Consider the following 23544-nt stretch of genomic DNA (forward strand, 5'->3'; position numbering starts at 1 on the left):
TAAACTCCCTGAAAAATTTTTTCTCCAGCTTTGGCTGTAATAGGTGGACTGCTCTTTGAATGTCTCAGCTCATGAGTGCTAGCTCTGTTCTTACAATCAGCACTAAAATACTCCTAATTTCCTTTTTTTCCATCTACAATAAGAAAGGAGTCTTTCACTGACCACAAAAACAGAGAAACACATGAATATTACCTCTGGTGCAGTATTAAAGTAGCAGCAACTGTCCTTCATGCTTTTATCATCTCACATTCAAAGCAACAAGAGACTACCAAAACAGCAATAGCAATGACAGCTATCATCAGCTAGAGATGACATTAGCTTTTCACCGTAGTGCATGTGAATTGTTAGTGATACTAGCTACCAACACTTGCCTTTAATAGTAGATTATATAAGAGTAGCTATTACAAGAAACATGTGGCACGCAGGGAAAGACACATGGCAAGCTTACATGTAGCAAATAACGATACAAAAAAAAAAGTCTATTTTATTTGTATTAAGACAACTATCTTCACTGGTGTGTGAATGGAGGAAGTAGTGTTGCCAAAAGAAAAATCAAGACATCCTTGCAGACACACATTTCGCTATCGCCTACATCAAAGAGACTAGAGAAAGCTTTGTTAAGACAGGTAAGGAGAAGACAAAAGTCTCCATTAAGACTAAATGGTGTCGAGGAGTTTCTGTCCAGGGCCTCAATTTTCAATTGATAAAGGAGTGTTATGACTTCCCTGTTTCAAAAGAATCATAATGATAAATCAATTAATATCTTTCCCTCAAACCCTATGTTGCTACATAGAGAAGTCTTTTTAAGAAAGAAGTGAAGTGCACCATATATAGTACCCCAATCCATGTTTAAATAAGCCATTTTCAAAATTTTGGTCTATTTTTCTGGATTAATCTAAACATTAAAAAAATAGCTGGTGGTTTGGGCTTTCGATTTTTATCTGTCTTAAGAATTCAAAGATAAATATTGCCATCCTAACCCTGGCTCCAGAAATGTATTTGCCTTTGATTATTCAAACACTGCAGTGCTTTTTCAAAAATAATTCTATAATTCATTAGAAAGAACCCCTAGAGTTTCACGTCTCCTTCTATAAATTGATCACTTATCTTTTCAGTCATCTGAACCATAGCAGGACCCAACAGATACTGAGTTGTCACTTTAAAGTTAGCACTGGGCACATAACTAGACCGGGATGTGAAGGGTCCTACCTGGGCAGGCAGAGCGGAAGATCCTGCCAGCGCAAACTCACAGGCAGAGCTTGTTTTAATACGTTTCTTTCCAAGAAGAGAGTCTCATTCTTGAAGGAATGAAACTGGCATTTAATAGAGAAACAGAGAATACAGAAGTTTGCCAACCAGCTACAGAGCCTTTCTCTTGCAAGTCACCAGATATGCAGCTAGCCCTGTTTAACATGTATTAAAGCTGGTTCAGCTTAGTAGATTTTTCAGTATTCACTACATAGGGCTACTTACTTGCCATTTCAGTTCAGTAGGCATAAACTGACCTAGAAGTGCCTAGTCCAGGATCAATACCATTTCTGTAACTCTCATAATACATCCCATTCAGAGACAATCAGCATTTATACCCCAACAGTTTTTAAAGTTAATTTGCATACAGCTAAATTTAATCACATGATTTGTATTACATACTTTAGACTTACATAAGATTTGATTTCCACAACTGATCTGTCCACTATCAAAAGCAAAATTGGAATTACTGGCACATCAGCAGAGGCTTAGGAAGTTAAACAGATAACAACAGTATTTTTGTGCATTAGAAACAAAGCAAAAGACTACCATGACCATCTTCAAAAAGCTTACATCCCCTCCTAGTAGGTAATATAGAGAAAACTGCTTTCTCTTACATCAAAGGTTGTACTATGAAGTCATGCTCAATTCCATGGTCAGACAATCTTTACAAAGATGATGTATTAAAGCCTTAGCCAATAATCACCCCCTTATATCAGCACACCACAACTGATAGACACTTTTTCTTCTCTAAACTCTGTAAACACACACACACAAACATGCATACATTACAAAAAAACCCAAAAAATAACACACCATCATTTTTTATACTACCCAGTGTACTACAGTGAAGTCCTCATGACTGAGACTGTAAATCAAGAAACAAAAGTTATTCAGCAGCCTTCACTGCTGTTGACTGAACTGCCTTACCAAATTATTAGATGAAACATAGCTGTAGAAGAGAGATCTGGCTGTAGCAAATCTGCCAACTAGATAGACAGTTACGCCTTCAATTTAAAGTTACTAAGAGAGGAACAAAACAACTAACTAATTTAGGTCACTTTTTTGAGAGGTGGAGGGATGTTAAGAAAATGCTTTCTCACAGATCAACCTCTTTCCTGCATGCTAACATTTTTATTCCCATGTTTCTTCCTAGATAGCTAGACAAATAGATTAATATTAACTGGAAGTCAGCAAAATGTTACAGTTGTATACAAGCATATATAAACACATGCATACAAAGAAATAGACAGAATTTATTTTAATTAAAACATGCATACTTTTTTTCTAAAAAGAGGGAGGAATTGAAGGGTATTATTTCATCCTTTCCAAATACTTTATCAAGTCTCCAGGTTTGCTCAAACTTCTTACTTTAAATAAAAAAGAAAAATTCCTTCATAGCAACCTTCAGCACTGTAACAGCTACATAAAATAAACTCCGGTTTTAACAGTAACACAAAATGTTTTATCATAACTCAGAAGCAGGTCTGTAAAATAGTAATTATCAATTTTTTGCACAAGTTCTTCAAAAATTAGAAACAGATAACAGAGTGTTTGGGGTTGGGTGTTAACTTTAAATTATATTTTTTCAGGGAAATACGCAGAATGACTCTGATGTCTACATTTTAAAATATAGATTTGCAGTAGCTTTGCGGTCTAGCAGAAAAAGTAGTCATAGGTATGAAGTCACATATTAAACCACATCGATACATACCTTCCATAAGGACTATATATTTTCTCCTCTTAACTTGGCTAGTGAAAGGGACTTCCCAGAAAATCAAAATTAAATATTATTTAGTAATTTTAGATGCTGCTTAATATTAAGGTCTAGTCTACATTTAAAAGTTTTTCCAGAGTAGTTACACTAGCTTAGCCATATTGGAAAAAGCAGTTTACTACTGTAGGCTATAGCAGTTAAACACAGTAGACTATAAAATAAACACACATTTTTCTCATATAGTTGTGGAGAAACCTGATCTAAGGTCTGAAGCAGGTAGGTTGGACCAAATGACCTCCAGAAGTCCCTTCCAACCTAAATTTTTCTACTATTCCATTCTATGGTATTATTGTTTAACTGGTGCAGAAATACTGCCAAACTGTTGAGAATGAGTGTGTATGTGCACGTGTGTGTGTGTACTCATTTAAATGAAAACCCATATAATATGAGCACACAAAAAAAAGCACAAGCCTACCACTCAGGTTCTTGATTTCCTATGAATAACTCAGAATATAAAAACTACACAACAACTAAAAACTACAAGGCTGGTTTAGAGGGCAGCCACCTTATTTGTAGAGTTAACAGGAACTTTTTCTAATACAAAAGTTTTAACTTTTTTAATAGGAAAAAAAATAAGTTTGCCATGAAATACATTATTTGTTTTCTCCCACACTCAAAATGGCCAGTCATATTTATTTATACCTTGTGGAATTCAAATTTATTCCTGTAAGGCTTTTTTTTTTTTTTTTTGATCAGTGTGTACACATCAGATGTTTATGCTATCTTGCTGTACTTCACCAAAAGCACAAATAACAGTACTTAGACTTGTACTAGATATACTGAAGGCTTTACACACAAACAAGGAGTCAAATATAGACTGATTCATAACGAAGTATTAGTATAGTTTCAAAATGGATAGTCATGCTTTATTTCAGGACCAAAATATACTCCTTCAAGATATTTTATCCAAATGACTCTGAATCATGGTTAAAGGAAAACAACAGGACATCTGCTAGCAATATAACATTGGTACAAAATTAAATGAGTACTTAACACATTGTCCTTTCCAGGGTCACAATACAGTCTACTAACAGTCTATAGTATTGCATCTTCTTTTTTCAGGGGGTAAGACTGTGTCATGGCTGTTGCCTTTTTAAGTAAGAAAAAGACCCACTCATAAGCAACCCAATGCTCCTTCAGAAACACTCATTCAGTCTAGAAACGGAGGATGATTCAAAACCACAACTACTCAATTTTCTAAAGGTTGTACAAATCATGTTGGGGGAAAGGGGAGAAAAACAATCTGAGCTAAAAATAAGTAACAAAGAAACATTATCGTTCAGAGAAGGGTACATTAGGTCAGAAGCTGCTGCTTTTTAACACCATAAAGTGCTTATAACTTTCTGTTTGAAAACTGAAGCAGAAAAAAAAAAAAGGTCACCATCACCAAATCAGGAGAGCAAATAAGTTGTTTGCTCAGCATGTTCTGTTTATAAAAAAAGAAGCTTTAAGCACAAACTACATGTTCTGGGTAGCGTTGTTCTTTTTAAAGCTAAAAAAGCTCATCATTGCTAACATATTAAGACACTGCCAATATTATTTTGTAGAATAAACTAACACATGCCATTAGACTATTCTCCTCCTTGTCCTTTCTCCACCCACCTCCCACTTAGTCATTAGTCTTATTGACATTTCTGCCATCCAGTTATATCACAACTGCTAAACCATTATTTACCATTTCTACAGCCAAGCTAAAATTAACCGTATTCAGTTATTTCACAGCCACAGGAGGTACAGAGGGGAGGGTGGGTTCCCTTCTAATCACTGCAACGCCTTAGTGCATCATTATAGAAGGTCCTACAGAAACACACAAAAAGATCAAATGCTGGTCTATGGGATTTATAATCAACTTAAAAACAATAGAGAGAGACAGTGAGATTTAACATGTAGTATACTATATACATATTTGTTATATATATCTTATATCTATAACAGAGATACATAATTATATATATAATAGATATATATTTGTTATATATATCTATATATTTGTTATATATATCTATTATATATATAACAAAGTCAAATGGAAGAGTAAGCAGAGTAATCTGATGGAAGTTAAGAGTATGATAGAGCCATTTATACACTTAGTTATATTAAAAAAATTGATGGTGCTCCTTATTTATAAAGTGCTAGAAACTATGCAAGTTACTCCATCTATCATTATTTAGCTGGTTTATTGTTAAGTCCCAGAGCCAGTGTGGGATTTGAGGATAAACTAATCACCTCACAGACCAATTTAGGGAGAACGTCATAATCTAAATTACTATGTTGGACTCACAATGATAGAGAAAAACACATAAACACATTTCTCTAACCGCTAAGGGCTATCTTGTACCTCCGAAGAGACAGCCATGTACCAGGGGAGGCAGACTATAGCATCAGTCCAGCAAAACCTGGGAAGGATTACACGGCCTTTGTGCCTTGGAAAAAAAAAAAATAAATAAAGATAAGTATTGCTCTCCAAAGCCATGGAGCAGATAGCTGAATAAGCCAGAAATAGCACCTAGATGAGAAAGATGCTCTGAGTTAGTTCGGCAGTGCAATCTGCAGAGTTTCCTTCTGCTCCTTCTAACTCTGGTCACTTATGTACATTTTAACTGTAAATTTTCAATAAATTATCTGATGCAACTGGAAATAATTCCATGAGGTGGAATGACTTCAGAAGAATGAAAGAGCCAATAGCAATTATAGCGTCTATCGCCCTACTGTTCTGTATGGATGCATAATATTCTGTAACAACATTGCACACTGACACACACTATCTGTACTGTAAAATTAAACATGACTAAAACAAATAAACTGAGATTGCAAGTTACACAAGCAGCTGCAGTTTAAAGACTTCAGCAGTTAAGAACAGACACATCTGCCAGTTATGGTCATAGCTATAGTTAAACTGGATTTTCAGGTTCAGTCTGCTAGAACTAATGTATTACAATTTATTACACTGGGGAAAAAAGTAGAAAATGCTGAACTTGATTAAAGTATTAGTTTATGGCTTAACCAGTATTTGGTTACAATACATACATGTCTTCACTTTAAGTAGGACAGATCATTTCCAAATTTTAAAATCTTTTACGTAGGCATTAGATGACACCTTAAAGCAACTTGTCAAAACCTGAAACCAGAAAGTTTCAGTAATCTAAGCTTGGAATCCTGGAACCATGTATCTTACAAATATTTCAATTCAAAACAAAATTTCAGACACAGGATCTACTTGAGAAGTTGTATGCAACTCAGCACAAACTGAGTATGCATCATAACTTAGATGAACTCTTCTCATACTTATCAAAACTGATTTCACAAATTAACTGCAAAACCTACATTAACTTTGAACCGGCAAGAGAAAAATATAGTACTACTAGAGCAAAAATACAAGATACACATAACCCAGACTAATGCTAAACTTCAGTTAATTTTGTTTATAGTAAAAACAGTTATCCAGATTAATCTCTCCAGTCTTTCCTCATAAAAACATCTTTCATGTGTTTCTTTTGCAAGCTTTCTGAGTACGAATGTAATTTTGAAATTAGTTACAGGAACGTTCCTTCATAAGTCTGTAAAGAGACTGAGCAATTTATTTGCTCTATGTAAAAGATTGCCCAGGTACTACTCCAGATGTTAATAAAGATCCTCCATCACCTTTTGCCCCCTTCATAAGTAGGGACAGCATACTCAACAACAACAAAAACAAAACAAAGCAGAGAGCAAAGCAAGAGATAAAACGAGTGTATTTCAGACATTATGCTTGACACTAATAAGGCCAAAGCTCAGGCTGTCTTTCAAGTGAACTCTGCTACTAAAAGATACAATGAAACTGCAGTATTACAAAAGGGAAGTCTCAAATAACTACGCTTTAAAATGCAGTACAGAAATGTGGTAGCCTGAAAGAATGAATTTTCAAATAGGTTCTCTAAAACCCACTCCATTTTCAGCTCTTGCATCTTTTATTACCAGTTGTGCCAACCCCATCAGGCCTCCTCAGAAAAATCCTGTTGCGCTAAGCAACAGAACAGGTACACAGAAGAGACTCTGCCTTTAAAAGTTTAAAAATATCACACCAGCAGCTGAAAGAGCTGTAGTAATTTCTCTCTCTTTCATGAATGTCCTTCCTGTACTCGCTCCTACGTACAAAAGGAAAACTTAGTTCTGCTCCTAGTTTTCCCTCTCGTACCACTCTTGCCTGATGTATTTAATGAGGTAGACAAAAAAAGGCAACACACAATCTGATAAACAAGTACCACATCGGCTGCCACTGCCCTTCTCTACTGAGAGTTCTCTCTCTACTAAAGGCGGAAAAGTCTCCTATGCACATTTGCAGAGCAGGATTTCAGCTCAGTAGGCTAAACTGGTTATTTTTGAACAATGCAATCTCAGCACAATTCTGGGTTCAAATATGGTAAACAAGTATGGGACAGAATAGAGAAATTCTTTACAATCCCAAATTACAGTTTGGTTAACCAGAGTGCTCCCTCAGCCAGGTCATTACTGCTGTTTTCTTCCACTATCATTCCAAATGAACTATCCAAAGTCAGATGATTTTACTGATCAGCTTCAAAGCAGAGAGGGATAAGCATACGACCAACTGAAGCCATAAGGTGACAGTCATAACAGGGTTACGTGAGTACTACCATACCTCATCATACAGCAAGATAAAATAAATTAATATTAATATTCAACTCAAGCACATGCTCATTGTGTGTTGCATGATATATAAATTCTGGACCACTTTATTAAAAACAATCGTCTAGGCTGTCTATTCAGCATAACTTCCTAGTCACTATAATCATTTACTTGTTTCAAATCGAATCAGGGTCTGCATGTGCTCTGCATTCCAAGAAACCTAAGACACATAAAAGCCAACACTCTAAAAAACTCTCTTCTTCCCGGGGAAGAACTGAGCATGGCATGAGGGGAAACCTGTGAGGAACCTTGGCATGAGGGGAACGGCTGCTCTCATATTTATGCTCATATCTGCCTCACAAGGGTGAGTCAAGCTTATACATTTGGGTATAACAGGAAAAAAAAAAAATCAATCACAAAAACACAAAATAATCAAGGCCATGGTTTAACAACTGCAAACTGGACTTACCAGCAACAAAAACCATTATCACAAAGAGACATAAAAAAACCCATTTGTGTTTTGAAGACTAGGATAACAAAATTAGAGGTTTATCAAAAACCAAGTAGCAGTCTGACTGTAACAGCTAAACAGAATGATTTCTAGCTCTTGTCCGAAGTCTTTGTCAGACAGAGAATGTCTTTTAAAAGTTATCTTATTAAATCATGTAATAAAGCACTTCAGGTAAAATATGCAATAGTAAATTATGTCTTACAAACAGCACAAAACACATATTGTGTATTTTTTTCTTTTAGTTAACACGTAATCTGAATGGTTCAAAAGACTTAGATTATAATTATTCTGATATTCAGAACTGGATTAACACACAAACACAAGCCAATCTGGCAAAGCACAGCTATATGAATCGCAACATTTCTTTAGTGTTACATATGGTGTGCATTTCTTCAGCAGCTAGCAACAAGTTCCCAGAACTTTCTAAATGATAAGAAAACATTATTTTTGCATACATAAGCACTGTTACTATCAAACAGAATTTCCATTTCTGTATTTGAAAATAAATTTAACATTTGATACTAGAAGAAATCAGTGAGATCTTCCAGGGCATTCAGTGCTGAACAAATTGTAATCCAACTCAAGTCAGCAGGGGTTATCCAAATACATCAACAGGAGAAAAGATTAGTTCAGAGATCATACTTTTGATAATTTCATTTCACATTCAAAAATTTAGAATGTTACTCCTCAAGATGTTGTCATCTGAGAATGGATGAGAAATCCTAAATAAGTAGAAGAGAGTTCTAGGGACACTAATCCCTAAAAATATTTGATTGACAAGGTTGCAACAGACAAAAAGAGAAGATTTTATAAGACCACATCGTGTATAGGCAAGAAAAAAAATAAACGTTCATACTATGCAATGTCTGTGAGTCTAAGATAAAAGTATCCTCAACCTAGATACCCCATCATGAGTCACTAGAGGTCTAGAACCACTCTCTACTAGCCAGTTTAAGCCGGCAAATATTATTGAAAATATTACAATGGGAATGATCATGAAAGTTGGCTCCATTACACAGTGAAGCCTCAGTGCATAAGAAATTATTACTGAAAGAGTACTCCAGTGGAAAGTCTTCATGATCAGCAGCATAGATGTTATTCTCCATAACATTCCATTTTATATTCCCAGAAGTATTTTGATGCAAAAGTAAAAAAAGAAATAAAAAGAACAGAAGACGTATCATTGTATTAAACTCAACAGGGAAGTCTTCCATTTGTTTTAGTTTCTTACACTCTACACACACAGATTATTTTCTATCCCTTTCCTGTGAGCAATTTGTGCAGCACAATCGGGAGCATTAGAAAGATCAAAAATACCAGGTTAATCTTAGTAAGACAAAATAACACTAGCAACACAAAGACAAAGCCTAACTCACTTTCCCCCATTTTTCTTGAGTACAATAAAATACACACCATGCTGCAGTAGAACTGGCAGCCATTAGTTATCAGCTTTGCACATTTCTAAAGGTATTTTATGTTAGTTTTTGTGGTTTATTAATCTGTTTTAACAACTTGTGAGAGATAAAATGAAAAAAGGGGAAAAAATAGCAAGATAAACAATAAGAGCTTTGTATCCTCTATTGCTTCTGAGTAACTACCTGTAATTGTGATGCTTCTAAGCTGAAAATTAACAAAGGCAAGAACAGAACTATGATTTTGAGTTTTCCTTAGAGCACTGCAACTTCTCCACTAAACATCAATGCCATAGATCCACACAGTCAGTCAAAACTAGTTTCTAACTTTATATTGGAATTATTGCAGTAGGCATTTCTAAAAAGAATATAAGCAAATACAAGTGTTTTTTCCATGCTCTGATAACTTTGAACTGAAACAAAAAACTTGATCAAATTTGCCTTTTAGCACAAACTACTGAAACTTTTTCGTCACCAGAATTAACTTGGGGAGTTATAAGCATCTCAAAAAGAAACTTAAAAAATGGAATACAAGTTACTCAACTCAAATCTATTGCCTATCCATACCCTTCTACATAGAAATGTTTAAGATGGTGCTAGTTAGCTATAGCATTCACTATCCTTATAGCTATAAATGTACCTCCAAACATACACATATGTATATATAGAAAAACATGACTGAATCATGACTTCTTCACCTGATGTAGCCTTCATTAAATTTAGGAAATGCCTTCTTGTTTAGACATTGAAAGTATTCAGAGATAAAATTCCTGTCTAAAATGATTCTTCATCACTTTCCAAAACCGAACACTCCAAGTTTGGGTTCTCCTTACCAAACTTCTTGTCCTACACTCAACATACCGGTGCTCAATATTAACTGCTCATTCTACCACTGTTTGCTGGAGAAAGAGACACTGAACAAACAGACCTGTCAGTAGATTGGTGACAGATGATACGTAATCTTTATCTTAATGAAATATGTTAATTCAACAGAACAAAACAGACAGTGTGTTAGCAAAACTGAAGTCCTTCGCTTAGTTTTTCCTTACTTGATTCTTGTGATACACAGATAACACCAGTCCGTAACAATGGAGAAGTAAAGGACAGGAGAAAAATTATGAATATTGAGAAAGCATTCAAATATTTCAGTAACAGGGACCACGGAAATATCCTAAGAGCTGGGCGGACATGTCTAAGGACTCTTAATGAAATAAAGGTTTAAGAACTAGCCCCAGTTCTCACCAAGTCTCTCCCATAATTTGCTACATGTTAAAAAAGAAAGAATAGATTATAAATATTTATAAATAAAAAGGGAATATGAAGGTTTTATTAAGATCTCTATTGCACACTAACACACCATTGGAGCATATTAGAGATGGGTATAAGCTACAAGCTGAAGAAAGTTGAAATAAGAACTGCACTTGAAATAAGAACTGGACAGACTCTCACTGTCTGGAAAGAAACAATCAATTAGTAGCAATACTAAATCTGATACTATATCAACAGATACTATTATTTTAATACTAACTACAGCAAATATAATGAATAACCAGAAAGTCTTACATAAAACCAACAGAAACATTGTTTTCTCCACTACCTCCATCATTAAATTTATCTTTATGACCTTGTAACATCAAATTTTGACTTTTGGTACAAAGTCTGCCTTAAGAGCTAATTATGAAACCAGGTTTAATTTATATTATATATATTCAAGTTACATACAAAGGGGAGGAAAAAAAGCAGCTTTTAATTTATTTAATTCAGAATGTTACCAGACTCTATCTGGGAAAATAGTTCAGCCTCTTGATTCAGTTTAAGTAATGTATTATCAAGCTGATGATTCATGTTGCCACAAGCCTGAAAGATAAATATGGCCATCCATTTACTTGAACTATGGATTTTTACAAGATTTTGATATCAGAGAAGCATCTTGTTTAAGCAGATATTTAAAGTTTTATTCCTACAGCTGCATCCTCACAGCTACTTCCCTGCACATCAAAGGAATTCCAGTGACTTCAGGAAAGCTTTACATGGCCCATTCATGCATCCACACTGATTGTCTTCAACCTATGGGCTTCAGCCCATAGGAACAACAAAAATAAATCAGTTTCTCATGTATTTGCATTTTGCTCTGAATTCAAGCTAACAGCATTTTCAACCAACTTGCATTAGTGTGGTAATACAGCCTACCATTACCAACGATGCTGCACAGTGAGGCACACAAAAAAACCCACACTCTTTGATATGGGAGTTTAACTAGCTAGTACTTTATACAATATCATTCAAAGATTTATCATCACTTTAGAGCCCAATCCTACAAATGTTTAGCTGTCAAAATTACTGAAACATGCAAAGCTAAACACTGGGTCACCTGCAGGATCAAGCTGTAGAGTGTAGGAAACTGAAGTGGTTGATTCATATTAGTTTTAAATATATGTTGGCCATAGGAAAATTTTACTCACATGATTTTTAAAAGTATTCTGTTGATAACCTAAATTAATCTGAAGTATGGCCTCTGTTCCTTCTGTATATGAGTTTTTGTGGGGAAAAAAAACCCACCACACTGAATCAATAAAAATAACTTCCCAATTAACTTCAGATCGCAGTAACTAGTATTTTTGTAAAAAGTTAAAATAGCTTAGAAAAATCAATATATTTTACTGAGGGAAAAAACCTCTCTCCATCTGCAAATTGTTCAACGCAAGTGTTTAGAATGTCACGGTTTCCAGAAATTCACTCTTTAAGTAGTGCTTATATTACAAAATAGATGATGTCAACCAAATTACAAATTTTAACAGCTGCTGTGAAATCATCATGGTTGTGAATCTACTGGGCAGAACTGCAATTTAAGTGCAACTGACTTAAGGTTAGCAGTTAGTTTGGAAACAGGCTGTAGATCAGCTAAATGAAGCTTTGTAAAACAAACCTCAGCAAAATGCACTAGACGTGCTGAAAACATTTTTTAAATTATTAACACCTACTGCTGTAAGTTCTATGGTAACATAATAAAATATCCAAATACAAATAAAGGATGTGGGAGTCAAAGCAAATCTCCATAGCATTATGCTCTTTTAAATGATTATAAGATAAATATAAAATAATTCCAAGTCTTAACAATTAAAAACCAAACATATCCATGTAAAAGGTAGCACACTGTAAACTGACATGTGTTTGGGTGGTCTGTGACAGTCATACTTTTAATTAAATCTGTATTCCTCTTAAAGTAATCAGTATATTAAGTACTATCACCAGTAATACTATTTACACAGGCATTAGACATCATACAGAACAGATTTTTTTTCTGACAAACAAAAATTTCTTCAAATCCAAGTAAATATTTAAAATATTCTTAATCAGTGGAAATACAGAACCATTTTATTCATAACAAAAATATATGTATACTATGAAAAACTTTTACATATTTTAAGACAGCTTTTCTGCAGTATTTTGGGATTTCATTTCAGGACTCCTACCCATTTCCTGCCTTCTCAAATACATCATAAAAATATTTGTGACCTTATCATAAAAACACAATGCTATAAAAGGATTCAGCTCATTCCTTAATGCTGTGGTTCAAAAATAGGTGTAGCATACGTAACAGACAAAGCATATGAATAACCTCCTCACCTTAAATGGGATTACTCACAAGCTTAACATTACATATAAATTTAAGCATTCCAGGGAATCAAACCCTGACTCAACACTTAAGTGCTATAAATTATAAACTAATCAACGAATACCACCTTCAGACTGTGAGGCACTGTTATCCACAGACTTCCAGATCTCACTACTGGCTTATAACAGGATTTGATATTCTATTCCAAAAACATAGTTCCTCTACGTTCCTTCTGCCTTTTAAGTCCCTACAAGCAAACAGCCCATTTTTTAACATCAGCACAAACTACCAAATGCCGTTCTGGATTAGCACCCAATGTCCCTATATGACTCACTTCTCACAAGTTCATCTTCTTGCTGCACACATTTTTTTGTTGAGAAAGGCAGGACAAGTTGAAGTAACTCTTCATAGTACTCCATATGGATGGCAATCCATAGGAAATAGGTGATCCTACTCAACTTCACAATAACAAACTACATAGATACAGTCTCTGTTTTCTTTAAGAAAGTTGTTACTTTTTTTGCACTGTAACACAATGCAAATGCCTTCACTATTTCCCAGGATCTTAAGATGTCAGCATGGATTTGTTACAGATTGCCTAAATGGGAGAATCTGTAACTTCCTAAATTATGTCGTTTATAAAAAATGTCAACTTCTGTCAGAGCCTGGAAAGTTCTTTTAAAGTGGTAACTTCATTTTGTGGTCCTGGCCAAAAGAAACAGCTGTCATTTTTCCTCCACATGGTTCATCCCTGGCACTTTATCATTTCAAAAAGTCTCCTTTTTTCCCCGCAAACGATAAAAAAATGTAGCTTTCAATGTGCTCATTACATTGAAGGAATTTCTTCAGTTCCTACTAGTTTAATGAAACTGTGAAAACTGTTACTCTAAAGCACAGAAGATCTGTTTGCATAGCTTTCAAAGTATAACTGCACCAGTTCTGAAGCAAAAGGAAAATGTCCATTTCTTCCATTTATATGGCCAACAATAACTTCTACATTCTGACAGAATCATGTGTATACTGGCGGGGAGGGTAGTTTCAAAATACTTTATCAGGAAGTCCACAAATAAAATAAAACGCAGGCTCCCCAGATACTGATCCGAATTGATGCACAGGCTTCTTCGACTCCAAACTTCACAGCTGCTCTTTTGTTTCTTAAACACAGTTACGGTTCTTTTCTCCACCAAGAACAACACTTATATTTTCCAGTGTAGGTGACTATAATACATGTGAACAATAACTAAACAGAAGTCTCTTGAAGGAGAGAACTAATATTTTTTCTATCTGAAAAGAACTCAGTACAGTAAACCACTGGGTTTGTAACAAAGTAGTCATCTACTTTAGAAGATCCAATGCACAGGAAACAGTTCATTATCTCATTTACATTATACTGAAAAATACTCTAGTGGAATGTATCCCATGCTCCACTTACCAACAATCTAGTAGTCTCTTAAGGACATTTAACTGAAAACAAATTGCATCTTCAACTTTTGGACAGGGAACTCTTTGTAGAATTTAACAGAGGCAAGTAATTCCTTTTATACCTACTGCCCATATAGCAATTCAAATCAGAAAATGTTACATGACAGTGAAGGAGAATCTACAACATATGACGGAACAAGCAAGACAGCATTCTTCTCACCATCATTTAATCTGCGTAAAATCCTGTATCTCCTAAAAGTAGCAGCAAGGAGCCAGAGGAGACTGTTAGGAACAGGTTGAGTGTGAGAGAGCTGGGAAAGCGGGGGACTTGCATTGTCATGTCCATAACTGACCAAAACAAAACAAAGGCAGTTCAAAATGTAGCCTAAAGCAACTTAAAACACCTTTTCGCTCCTAAATGAATTCATTCACCACTACAAAAGAAGCAAAGACAAAGAGCATATCTAGTGCGATACAGCAATACTAAAATGTTAAATATTTCCATTATGTTAAAAAGCCAAATGCAGGTTTTATGCAAGTAAATAATTATTATCTGTGGAGGCATGAAATACTTTAACTTCTCTATGGTCAGGGAAGACAACTGGCAGAAAAAAAATGTATATATATTTATAAATATGTATAAATATATAAGTAAAAATAAAGCTTTAACATTCTTCCTGTCGTAATCTTCAGCTCTAACACAATGGAAAGGGGAAGAAGAAGAGAGTAGAACATTTCAGATAAGACTATCTAAAAATTTTAACTCACACAAGGTAATATATTAAAAGACACATGCAAAAAAATTAATAGATATTCAACAATTAATGACAAAGGAAAATGATCAAAAAGATAGTATCATTGTAACAGTCAGGATGCATGCATAATTTTAATAAGTAAAATTTCCCTGTCACGGAAACGTAGTTACCCATCTGTGGGTCAGAAAGTGGATGCTGTAACTATTTTGATTTTTTATATAGCTGATTAAAAATTAATTTAAAAATTACAAAACAACACTGTAAAAAGCTCTCAAATATTGAGTGTTTTCAATGATCTTGCCAAAGTAAAGATCAGTAGCCCAAAATTAATTCCCTGTTAAGTTCACCGTACTTCACTTCATCCTATCTTAAACAACATCCTGGACAGTCTTTCAGAGCTAAGACTAGTGAAAAGAGCCAATGATTACCACTATCTTTTGAAACCATGGATTTACGTCTCAGTACTCTGGGACTAGTTTTCTTCGTTTCATTTTCAACTCTGACAAATGAACATAGGGAAAAACCCTTTAAGACACTTTTGCGAGATTTCATAAAGCAAAGCTCCCTTTTATGTGCAGCTGACCTCAGCAATCAGCAAACATGCATCCTCTCCCCTCCCCATAAGTAACATTCATAACCATTTATTTTTAAAAAATGTACAATTTAGACATGAGCCACTACAGCCAAGCCTTCTGCAGCCTTAGAGGTCAGATATCTTTTAGCTCTAGGTTGAAATACTCTTTAAACTGTTTGATAAATCAGGAGCATGAATCCACAGGGGAACAAGCTCGTTACTTCACCCTGCCCCCATCCTGACAGTACAGTGTCTTGGATACACATTGAAGGGGGAAAAAAGCCGTATAGTGGCAGGTGAAACATTTTGATGAATGCGTTGCTTTCCACAGAATGAAGATTTGCAGTCAGCCCAGTGTAGTACCAGCCAAGATAAGACTTCTACAGAAATAATCCTTCTGATTACACAAGTATCTTTAAGACTGACAAAACCCACCTGTTTAAATAACATTCAAGGTTTTAGAAGTTGTAAACTACAAAATCATAAAATATCACGGCTGGGAGCTGGGTTTCTAAGAGTCCACTATTAATTTACAACAACAAATAACTTATCTTTTTAACAACTTTACTTCCTATCTGCCAAAACTCAGTTATTTACAACTGTTCCATATCTGAATTTCACCAGCAATATTAAGATCTCAGCAGTCTACCTCTCTGTATTAGCACTGAAAAATGGTAATCAAAATATTTATTTAAATAAGCTTATATGACAACAGGAAGCTTAGCTTTCTTTGATGAAGGACTGAGAAATATAGGTCTCTAATGACTTCTAAAGTAATATTAAAAATGCATTTCCTTACTCAGCAGGACTTTCCTTTCGATACAGCAAGTGTTTTTTATTTATCTAACTCACATCTGAATGTTTTACAAATCAGAAGTAAAATACTAACAGTTCCATCACTAATACCTGCTCTTCTTTCCCCCCCAACACCCTTATACGTACATTTGAAGAAACCAGCTAAAAGATGCATACAAAGTGTAGATATTACCAAATATTTTGACTGATTACTTACATCATACTTTGCAATTCAGGCGTAAAGCTTGTTGATTTTCTTCCACCGCTTGAAGAGGCAATCGTTGACATCGGGCTAGCAACAGTGCTGCTCATCTGAGTAAACAAAGAAATAACAGCACTTAAAATACTTATATTTTATTTTAAAGATAGCCTATGCATGCTTCACTCTAGATATTCAAAAGAGAAGAAAAGCTTTTTGGGGTAGACTTGAATGCAAAGACTCTGCATGCAAAATGAAGCCTATCTGAGACACTGTAGAAAACATAAGAGAGTTGACGTTTACTGTAACCAAAGTATTGGAAATGTGTGCTATCTTTAAAAATATCATCTCAGCAACCCATTTAGAGGTACCCTAGGAGCACCAATGGAAAAGTATTAAGATAAAAACACTGTTATTCTGGAATACATGGTATTCCTAGACACCAGTATCTTGATACCCAAAACATCCTTTTATATCCCTGTGGTACCCTCAGCACTAGTAAATCACATCCCTACTGCCTCCACTGAGACTAACAGGAGTAAAACAGAATCTCGGAAAAAGCCAGATAAAACTTGATGAGCACCAGGATCACAAGCTTCCTTTCTAAAACACCAGCTTTATGTACACATATTACTTAAGTCTTCAAAACGGAAGTGTGTTAGAGTGGGACTTGAACATCATCATAATACTTATATGATGATGTTCTATCTTTATACAAAATGTTTTACAGCTTTTCTATACAAATTTCTCACTAAAAACTCCAAACCAAACCCAGAACAGTTCTACTCTTGTTTTATGAATTAACTAATGCATCTACATTTTCCTCTAATAGAAAGGCAAGTCAAATACCTTTAAATTATGTCATTTTTTACAATAACTTAATTTACTAAAACACTGACAAATTAAAGCTTATCTAATTATGGAAAAGTCTATAAATGTAGAATAGGAAGTTTCATTTTTTCCTTCAAGAATTTTTTTAACAAAGAACTGCACTATGTAAGTGTCCTGATAAACTAGAATGTAGTGGGAATATATTCTGTTTGCTGCACACTAGTAACAGTTGAGTTGTACTGCTCGTTTCTTGTACTATTAGTAGTAGCAGTAGTAATGACAATGAAAACCATATGTTAATATAGTTTGCTTTGCTGCAAGACCTCTAAAGAGATCCTACCCTTCTCCACTTTTAAATTTTACAGTTAAGAGAGATTTCCTTTCTAAAAAACAATCTAAAAAGCATTAAAAGTATCGTGATCAATCACAAATATTATGCTTTGGTTTAAGAAAACTTGTAATACTCTAAATACAAAGAGTAAGATACTTTCAAAAAGTAACAAAAGAATTAGTGTTTTGAAAGGCTAATGACATAACAGTATAAGGATGAACAACAAAAACAAGAAGTTTATGCATTCAGATACAAGTTTACTTTTTTATTAATGCTTTCAAGTAGATTTTCACAGACTTCTGCTCATCTTCAAGCACAGCCTAATTTAGGTCCCCACCCTGCAAGCACTTATACACATGTGTAACTTTAATTACAAGTTTACTCCCACTGAAGTCTGATTTTAATCACACAAGTAGTCACACACCAGGCTTAAGTGTTGGCAGGATCCTGCCATAATCAGCAGTTACCAAAGAGTCATATAATCTAAACAGTCAAATTAGTGAGTTAAAAAAAAGTTAAAAAATCTATAACATGAAGGAAGGTGACAGAGAGTATTTCTGGGAAAGCTCTATATAAACATGGAAGGGAGCAAAGAGGAAGCTGCAATGGTACGCAGGAACAGCCCAAAGATTTGGAAATGTCTATGTGTTTTACTGTTCATTATTTGATTGGGACTGATTACGATTCATTTTTGTAGCTATACATTTATATCCAATATCACAGTATCAATATTCCTAAATATAAATTAATACACCGTAAATTCTATATTTTACCCAGACCCTAGAGAAAGTAGTTGGGGGAACGCCTCAGTTAATGCTTTCTAAAATAGCTGTAGAAAAAACCCTGGAACATACCAATCATATGTGCCTTAAAGTTTAAAAACTGAGTAAAATACAAAGACTTCAGGGTTTTTTGAAGTCTAATTTTTTTTTTCAACTAACTACATCATTTAAAACATATTGCTACTTTTTTTTTAATCCAGGGCAGACGTTTTGCTTTATCCATGAGGTTCTATTCTGCTAATTTATGAAGCATTCTCCCAGAGTTCCCAAAAAACATGGGACACAATTCCATAGCTGCCTCCTCACAGCGTAACATTTGTGATTCATGCATGTCCTATTTTGGAGTAAATACATTTTAAGGTTCCTGCCCTCCAACTGGACAAGAACAGTTTAAGAAAAACTTGGAGGGCTGTACATCTGTATAAATTATCAGTAGGTTTGAGAGCTGAAAGCTTATCAGCTACTGCCTCACTAAAAACTTGGTCTTCCTATTGCAACCAAATGATTTAACTTTCAAATCAAGCAGGTGTACAGCATTTTCTTGACATAAAAAAAACCAACAGCTTGTCAGGCTTCATCAGACCCTTTACAATAATTACTTCCACAGCCCACGTTTTGTTTGATGGTTTAGATAATTAACTCCTTTACACATCAAAGTCTCATCGTCTGTATGTTCTATTTCCTTTCTTCCGGACATTTGAAAAAAGAAAAAAAAAAAATCATTCAAAAGCAGAAGCACTCTCAAATCAGTTTTGTTCAATAAGTACAGCTAGCATGGAACTGAAAAGCCTACTGTAATCTTCAATGGGTCAATACGCTGTATTTGTTTTAGCTCTGAACTGAAATGCAGCTGTTGGCCATATTCTACAAAATGAATTCAGATGTTCAGATTAGGTCACAGATTATTTCAACATGCCATATTTTAATCATGAACTCTACCAAGGAGAAGATAATTTCTGATTAACACTATTTGGACTAGTAATTATGAGGTCCTATCCAAATAGGTCCAGCTTTTACAAATTCTTTTCCCATAAGTAAAATATTGCAATCAAATGTATACTAAAAAATATACATTAAAAGGTATATATAATCATTAATATAACTATTTCAAAGCATCTACTGTAATCTCAATGTCTTTTACACGAAAGAGTCACAACAGAAAACAGTACTTGTTCCACATGAATCCGCAGAACAAAAGAGTTCTCCGCTGAGGGAAACAGATTCTGTCATTTCTCGTCAAGTTTCATTTCATAGCCATCCTTCATATCCATAACCACTCTGAAATTACCAAGCAATACTAACTTCCATTGATGGTTGTCCAATCAATACTCCATCTGTATAACCCATCTATTTATCCAAGATCCAGTTGAGAGATGTGTAAGAATTGAAATTCTGCTGCTCCTAAGACATGAATATAATATACAGGCTACACACCTAGCCCATAACTGTACAGCACCAAGTCTCTGAGCTATTTCATATCATTTGGGCCATACATAAGCAGTCTTAAAATATATATATATATACACACACAGACACACAGAGTCAGCACCTCCATCTTTTGAAATACTACTCAAATACTTTCACCAACCACCATTGCCAAAATGTCACATGAGGATCTAAGAGAAGGGTGCATCCAAACAGTCAGTACAGAACAGTCCTGCAATACATCTGTTCAATAGTTGATCTAAACGCAATTAGGAAGAGCAAACATTAATATTACTACAGCTTTCACTTCACACAAAAAAAAAAAGACATGAGTCTAAACTGGGTCAGCTTAAAACACAAGTGGAGTCTCACAGACTTTATCTGATGTTTCTGTTACAGGCTAAAGAAGGTGCAGAATTACCCCAAAAAAGCAGTGTCCCTGCATAAATTTTTACATAAAATAACACATTAGAGTAGAATTTACTGTTATGGTGACTTAATTCATCAAACATACATCTAATGTGGTTACTGCATCACTCCTCTTTTCTTGCCTTTCATAAATACATTTTGCATATAACCTGAAATCATGCAAAATCTAAAGACTGACATACTGTCATTTATATAAATCCAAACAAAACAGGAAGGAAATAAAAGCCAAGATGACTATGAATTAGCATAAAATTAAAATTAATGCTTTTTTTCACACCCTCTATTTCAGAGTAATTAGATCAACTAGTCTGTTACCACTGTGTATTTTACTGCATGCATGGCCTCACCAGCAGACAAGAGAGTAGAACATAAGTCTGCTACGACTGGAGATGTAAGAACTTAATTAACTACAGGAAATACAGATTTTTTGTTAGTGCACTTCTTTTAAAAAACAAAAACACAACCATAAACCCTGTTGAACACATGCAAGACTGGCTTTCTAAGTGTATACTCAAAATCACCAAAAAAAAGTTAAAAACCCCAGTAACCCATAACCAAATACTGGAGTACATACATTGTTTTGCTGATCACCCACTCTCCCAGTAGCATGGAATAACTGAAAATTAAAACACTACAATATTAAGTCTTTAAGTTCTCCTGAGCTGTTCAAGCAGGCTGGAACTAGAAACACTCTAGAGGGTCTCAGATAAGCACGATGCACGGATGACCTAGATTTTACAGCAAATTAAGGGTTCAAAATGTATAACTAAACTCCTTTATCATCCTCTAACCTGTTCAGGTCCAAAAACTCAGCTTCTTGTGTAACAATTGAAATGGCTTTGCTTATAGGCAATAAGATAACTTCTGTATTCCATAAATACGGCCTCTTAAAAGCCAAGCAGATAAAGCAAAGGCACAAACTCTCAGGGAACAGCCAGACCAAATCCAGGATTAGAAGCAATCTGTGGGCAGGCAGTGACACATCTGCATCAGGTCTGCACACAATAATATTGTTCAAAGCTAGGGATGCACTCTCAGCTTTCTTTCATTTTTTAATTAATTAACAAAGTATCACAAAGTATTCCACAAAGTATTCCACAAAGCGGAATGCGTGCACTATTCATGCTAAGGATAACACATTACATCTGCTACTGCCGCTTCCATTTATTACCTGATAGACTAGAGGCTTATGATAGTTTTATTTTAAAGTGAATGCCAGAAAGACATACTCATCTTATAGCTGTCAATGCACAGCCCAGCTTTGGCCACCCAGACAAATAAGCATCTCATCTTTAACCGTGACACTCTTTCTTGGAAAGCCCACACGAACACAACTGAACACAACTGAACACAACTGAACACAACTGAACACAACTGAACACAACTGAACACAACTGAACACAACTGAACACAACTGAACACAACTGAACACAACTGAAATAAAATGCATCTTACTGATTTTATCTTTAAAACTGTCCTGTTCCACATCCCTGGAGATAAAATAAGGCTTAATGCTCATTTCTACATCTCATAAGAAAGTATCCTTGTGCATTAATTTTACCAAAGACCTCAAATGAAAGCAGTAAACAAGCACAACTCTCTCCCACTGAATTTGCAGGGAAAGAAAAGTCACTAACCAACTACAGACTGAAGCATAACCTTCTGACTCTATTCTGCATAACAACTGCTGTATTTTACTTCAAATTACTCTGCATGTCCTCATATTTTAAGCTATTATTTGTCCATCCATGAGTTAGACATGACAGTTATTTAAGCCTCTTGTGAAACAGACCACAGAACGGTCTGGACTACTGAAAGAATATTAATACACAGATGTAACTATTTTATTTGAGATTGAGAAACATACAGCATAACCTTACATGAGAGGTATGCCTCCACATCTGGAGATGTTTACAAACACTTCTCATAGTTTCTAACTCCAGTCTGATCAGAGCTCTGTCCTTCCCCAGAAGTGATTTATTTATTTTTAACCAAGAAAGCAGGGAAAATGAATCTAATGTATATGCCCACCATCCTCTGAACTGAATGTGCAGCACTTTTGGCAGAACTCCATGCCACGTTTGGCAGTTAATGGCACTGCAAATTAAGCACCAATGACTTTTTTCTTCCTTCCTAAAAATGCTTTAAAAAAAAAAAAAACAAAAACAGTGTAAAGACCAGACACCCTGTAACTAACAGCAAAGTTTCCACAGCTTCCAGAATCTAGGTCCTGTAACCACAACTCTGTTTGGACTAGCAATTATTTTTTCAAAATGCATTATTTTAGTAGTATTCCGAATCTTCCATACTAATTATTTAACAATTGTATAGACATGTGATTTAGCGACCATGACCTTCCTGCAGTAACCACTGACATTTTAAGTGAAGGAAATATAAGGTGTGCTTGCAACTCTTGTGATAAAAAACAGCTTCAAATCATTAGGAACTCGCATACTTGACTCCAGCACGCAAAGATTAACAGACCCCAACCTGTAACTTACTCAGCATTTTGCTTTTTCTGAAGAGTAAAACATTTCTATATGAATATGCAGATGTCAAGTGAGTTCTGCCGGTATGCTTTACTGCTTATTGGCCAACAAGCAAATCCATTAGTCATCATGGTTCCCATCTACCTTCAGTTCCATCTAAAGTAACTTAAATTTTAAGGTTTCACTAATGCAGTTGGATTCTCTGTAAAGCACAACCAAGTCTACCCCCTTCTTACCATTAGCTTTAAACTATACTTTCCTGAGCATAATTTCTCTCTCTAGACCTTCACCTGTTCAACTCCTTTCAAGACAGCATTATCTTCCC

The 23544-nt window shown here is 35.0% G+C and overlaps 2 protein-coding genes across 9 annotated transcripts in view; one reads left to right on the top strand and one right to left on the bottom strand.

Moving 5' to 3' along the window:
* Positions 1 to 23544, bottom strand: part of SUPT3H (SPT3 homolog, SAGA and STAGA complex component) — a 286673-nt gene that overhangs the window by 259202 nt on the left and 3927 nt on the right. For all 6 annotated transcript variants that reach the window (XM_072858342.1, XM_072858338.1, XM_072858339.1 and 3 more), the window contains exon 2: positions 16951 to 17045. In XM_072858342.1, coding sequence (XP_072714443.1) covers positions 16951 to 17045 — 95 coding nt within the window. The remainder of the gene's footprint in view (positions 1 to 16950; positions 17046 to 23544) is intronic.
* RUNX2 (RUNX family transcription factor 2) overlaps positions 1 to 23544 on the top strand; it is a 226036-nt gene that overhangs the window by 17719 nt on the left and 184773 nt on the right. The window lies entirely within an intron of this gene.

The sequence above is a fragment of the Ciconia boyciana genome, chromosome 3 (assembly GCF_034638445.1).
Source record: "Ciconia boyciana chromosome 3, ASM3463844v1, whole genome shotgun sequence".
Taxonomy (NCBI): domain Eukaryota; kingdom Metazoa; phylum Chordata; class Aves; order Ciconiiformes; family Ciconiidae; genus Ciconia; species Ciconia boyciana.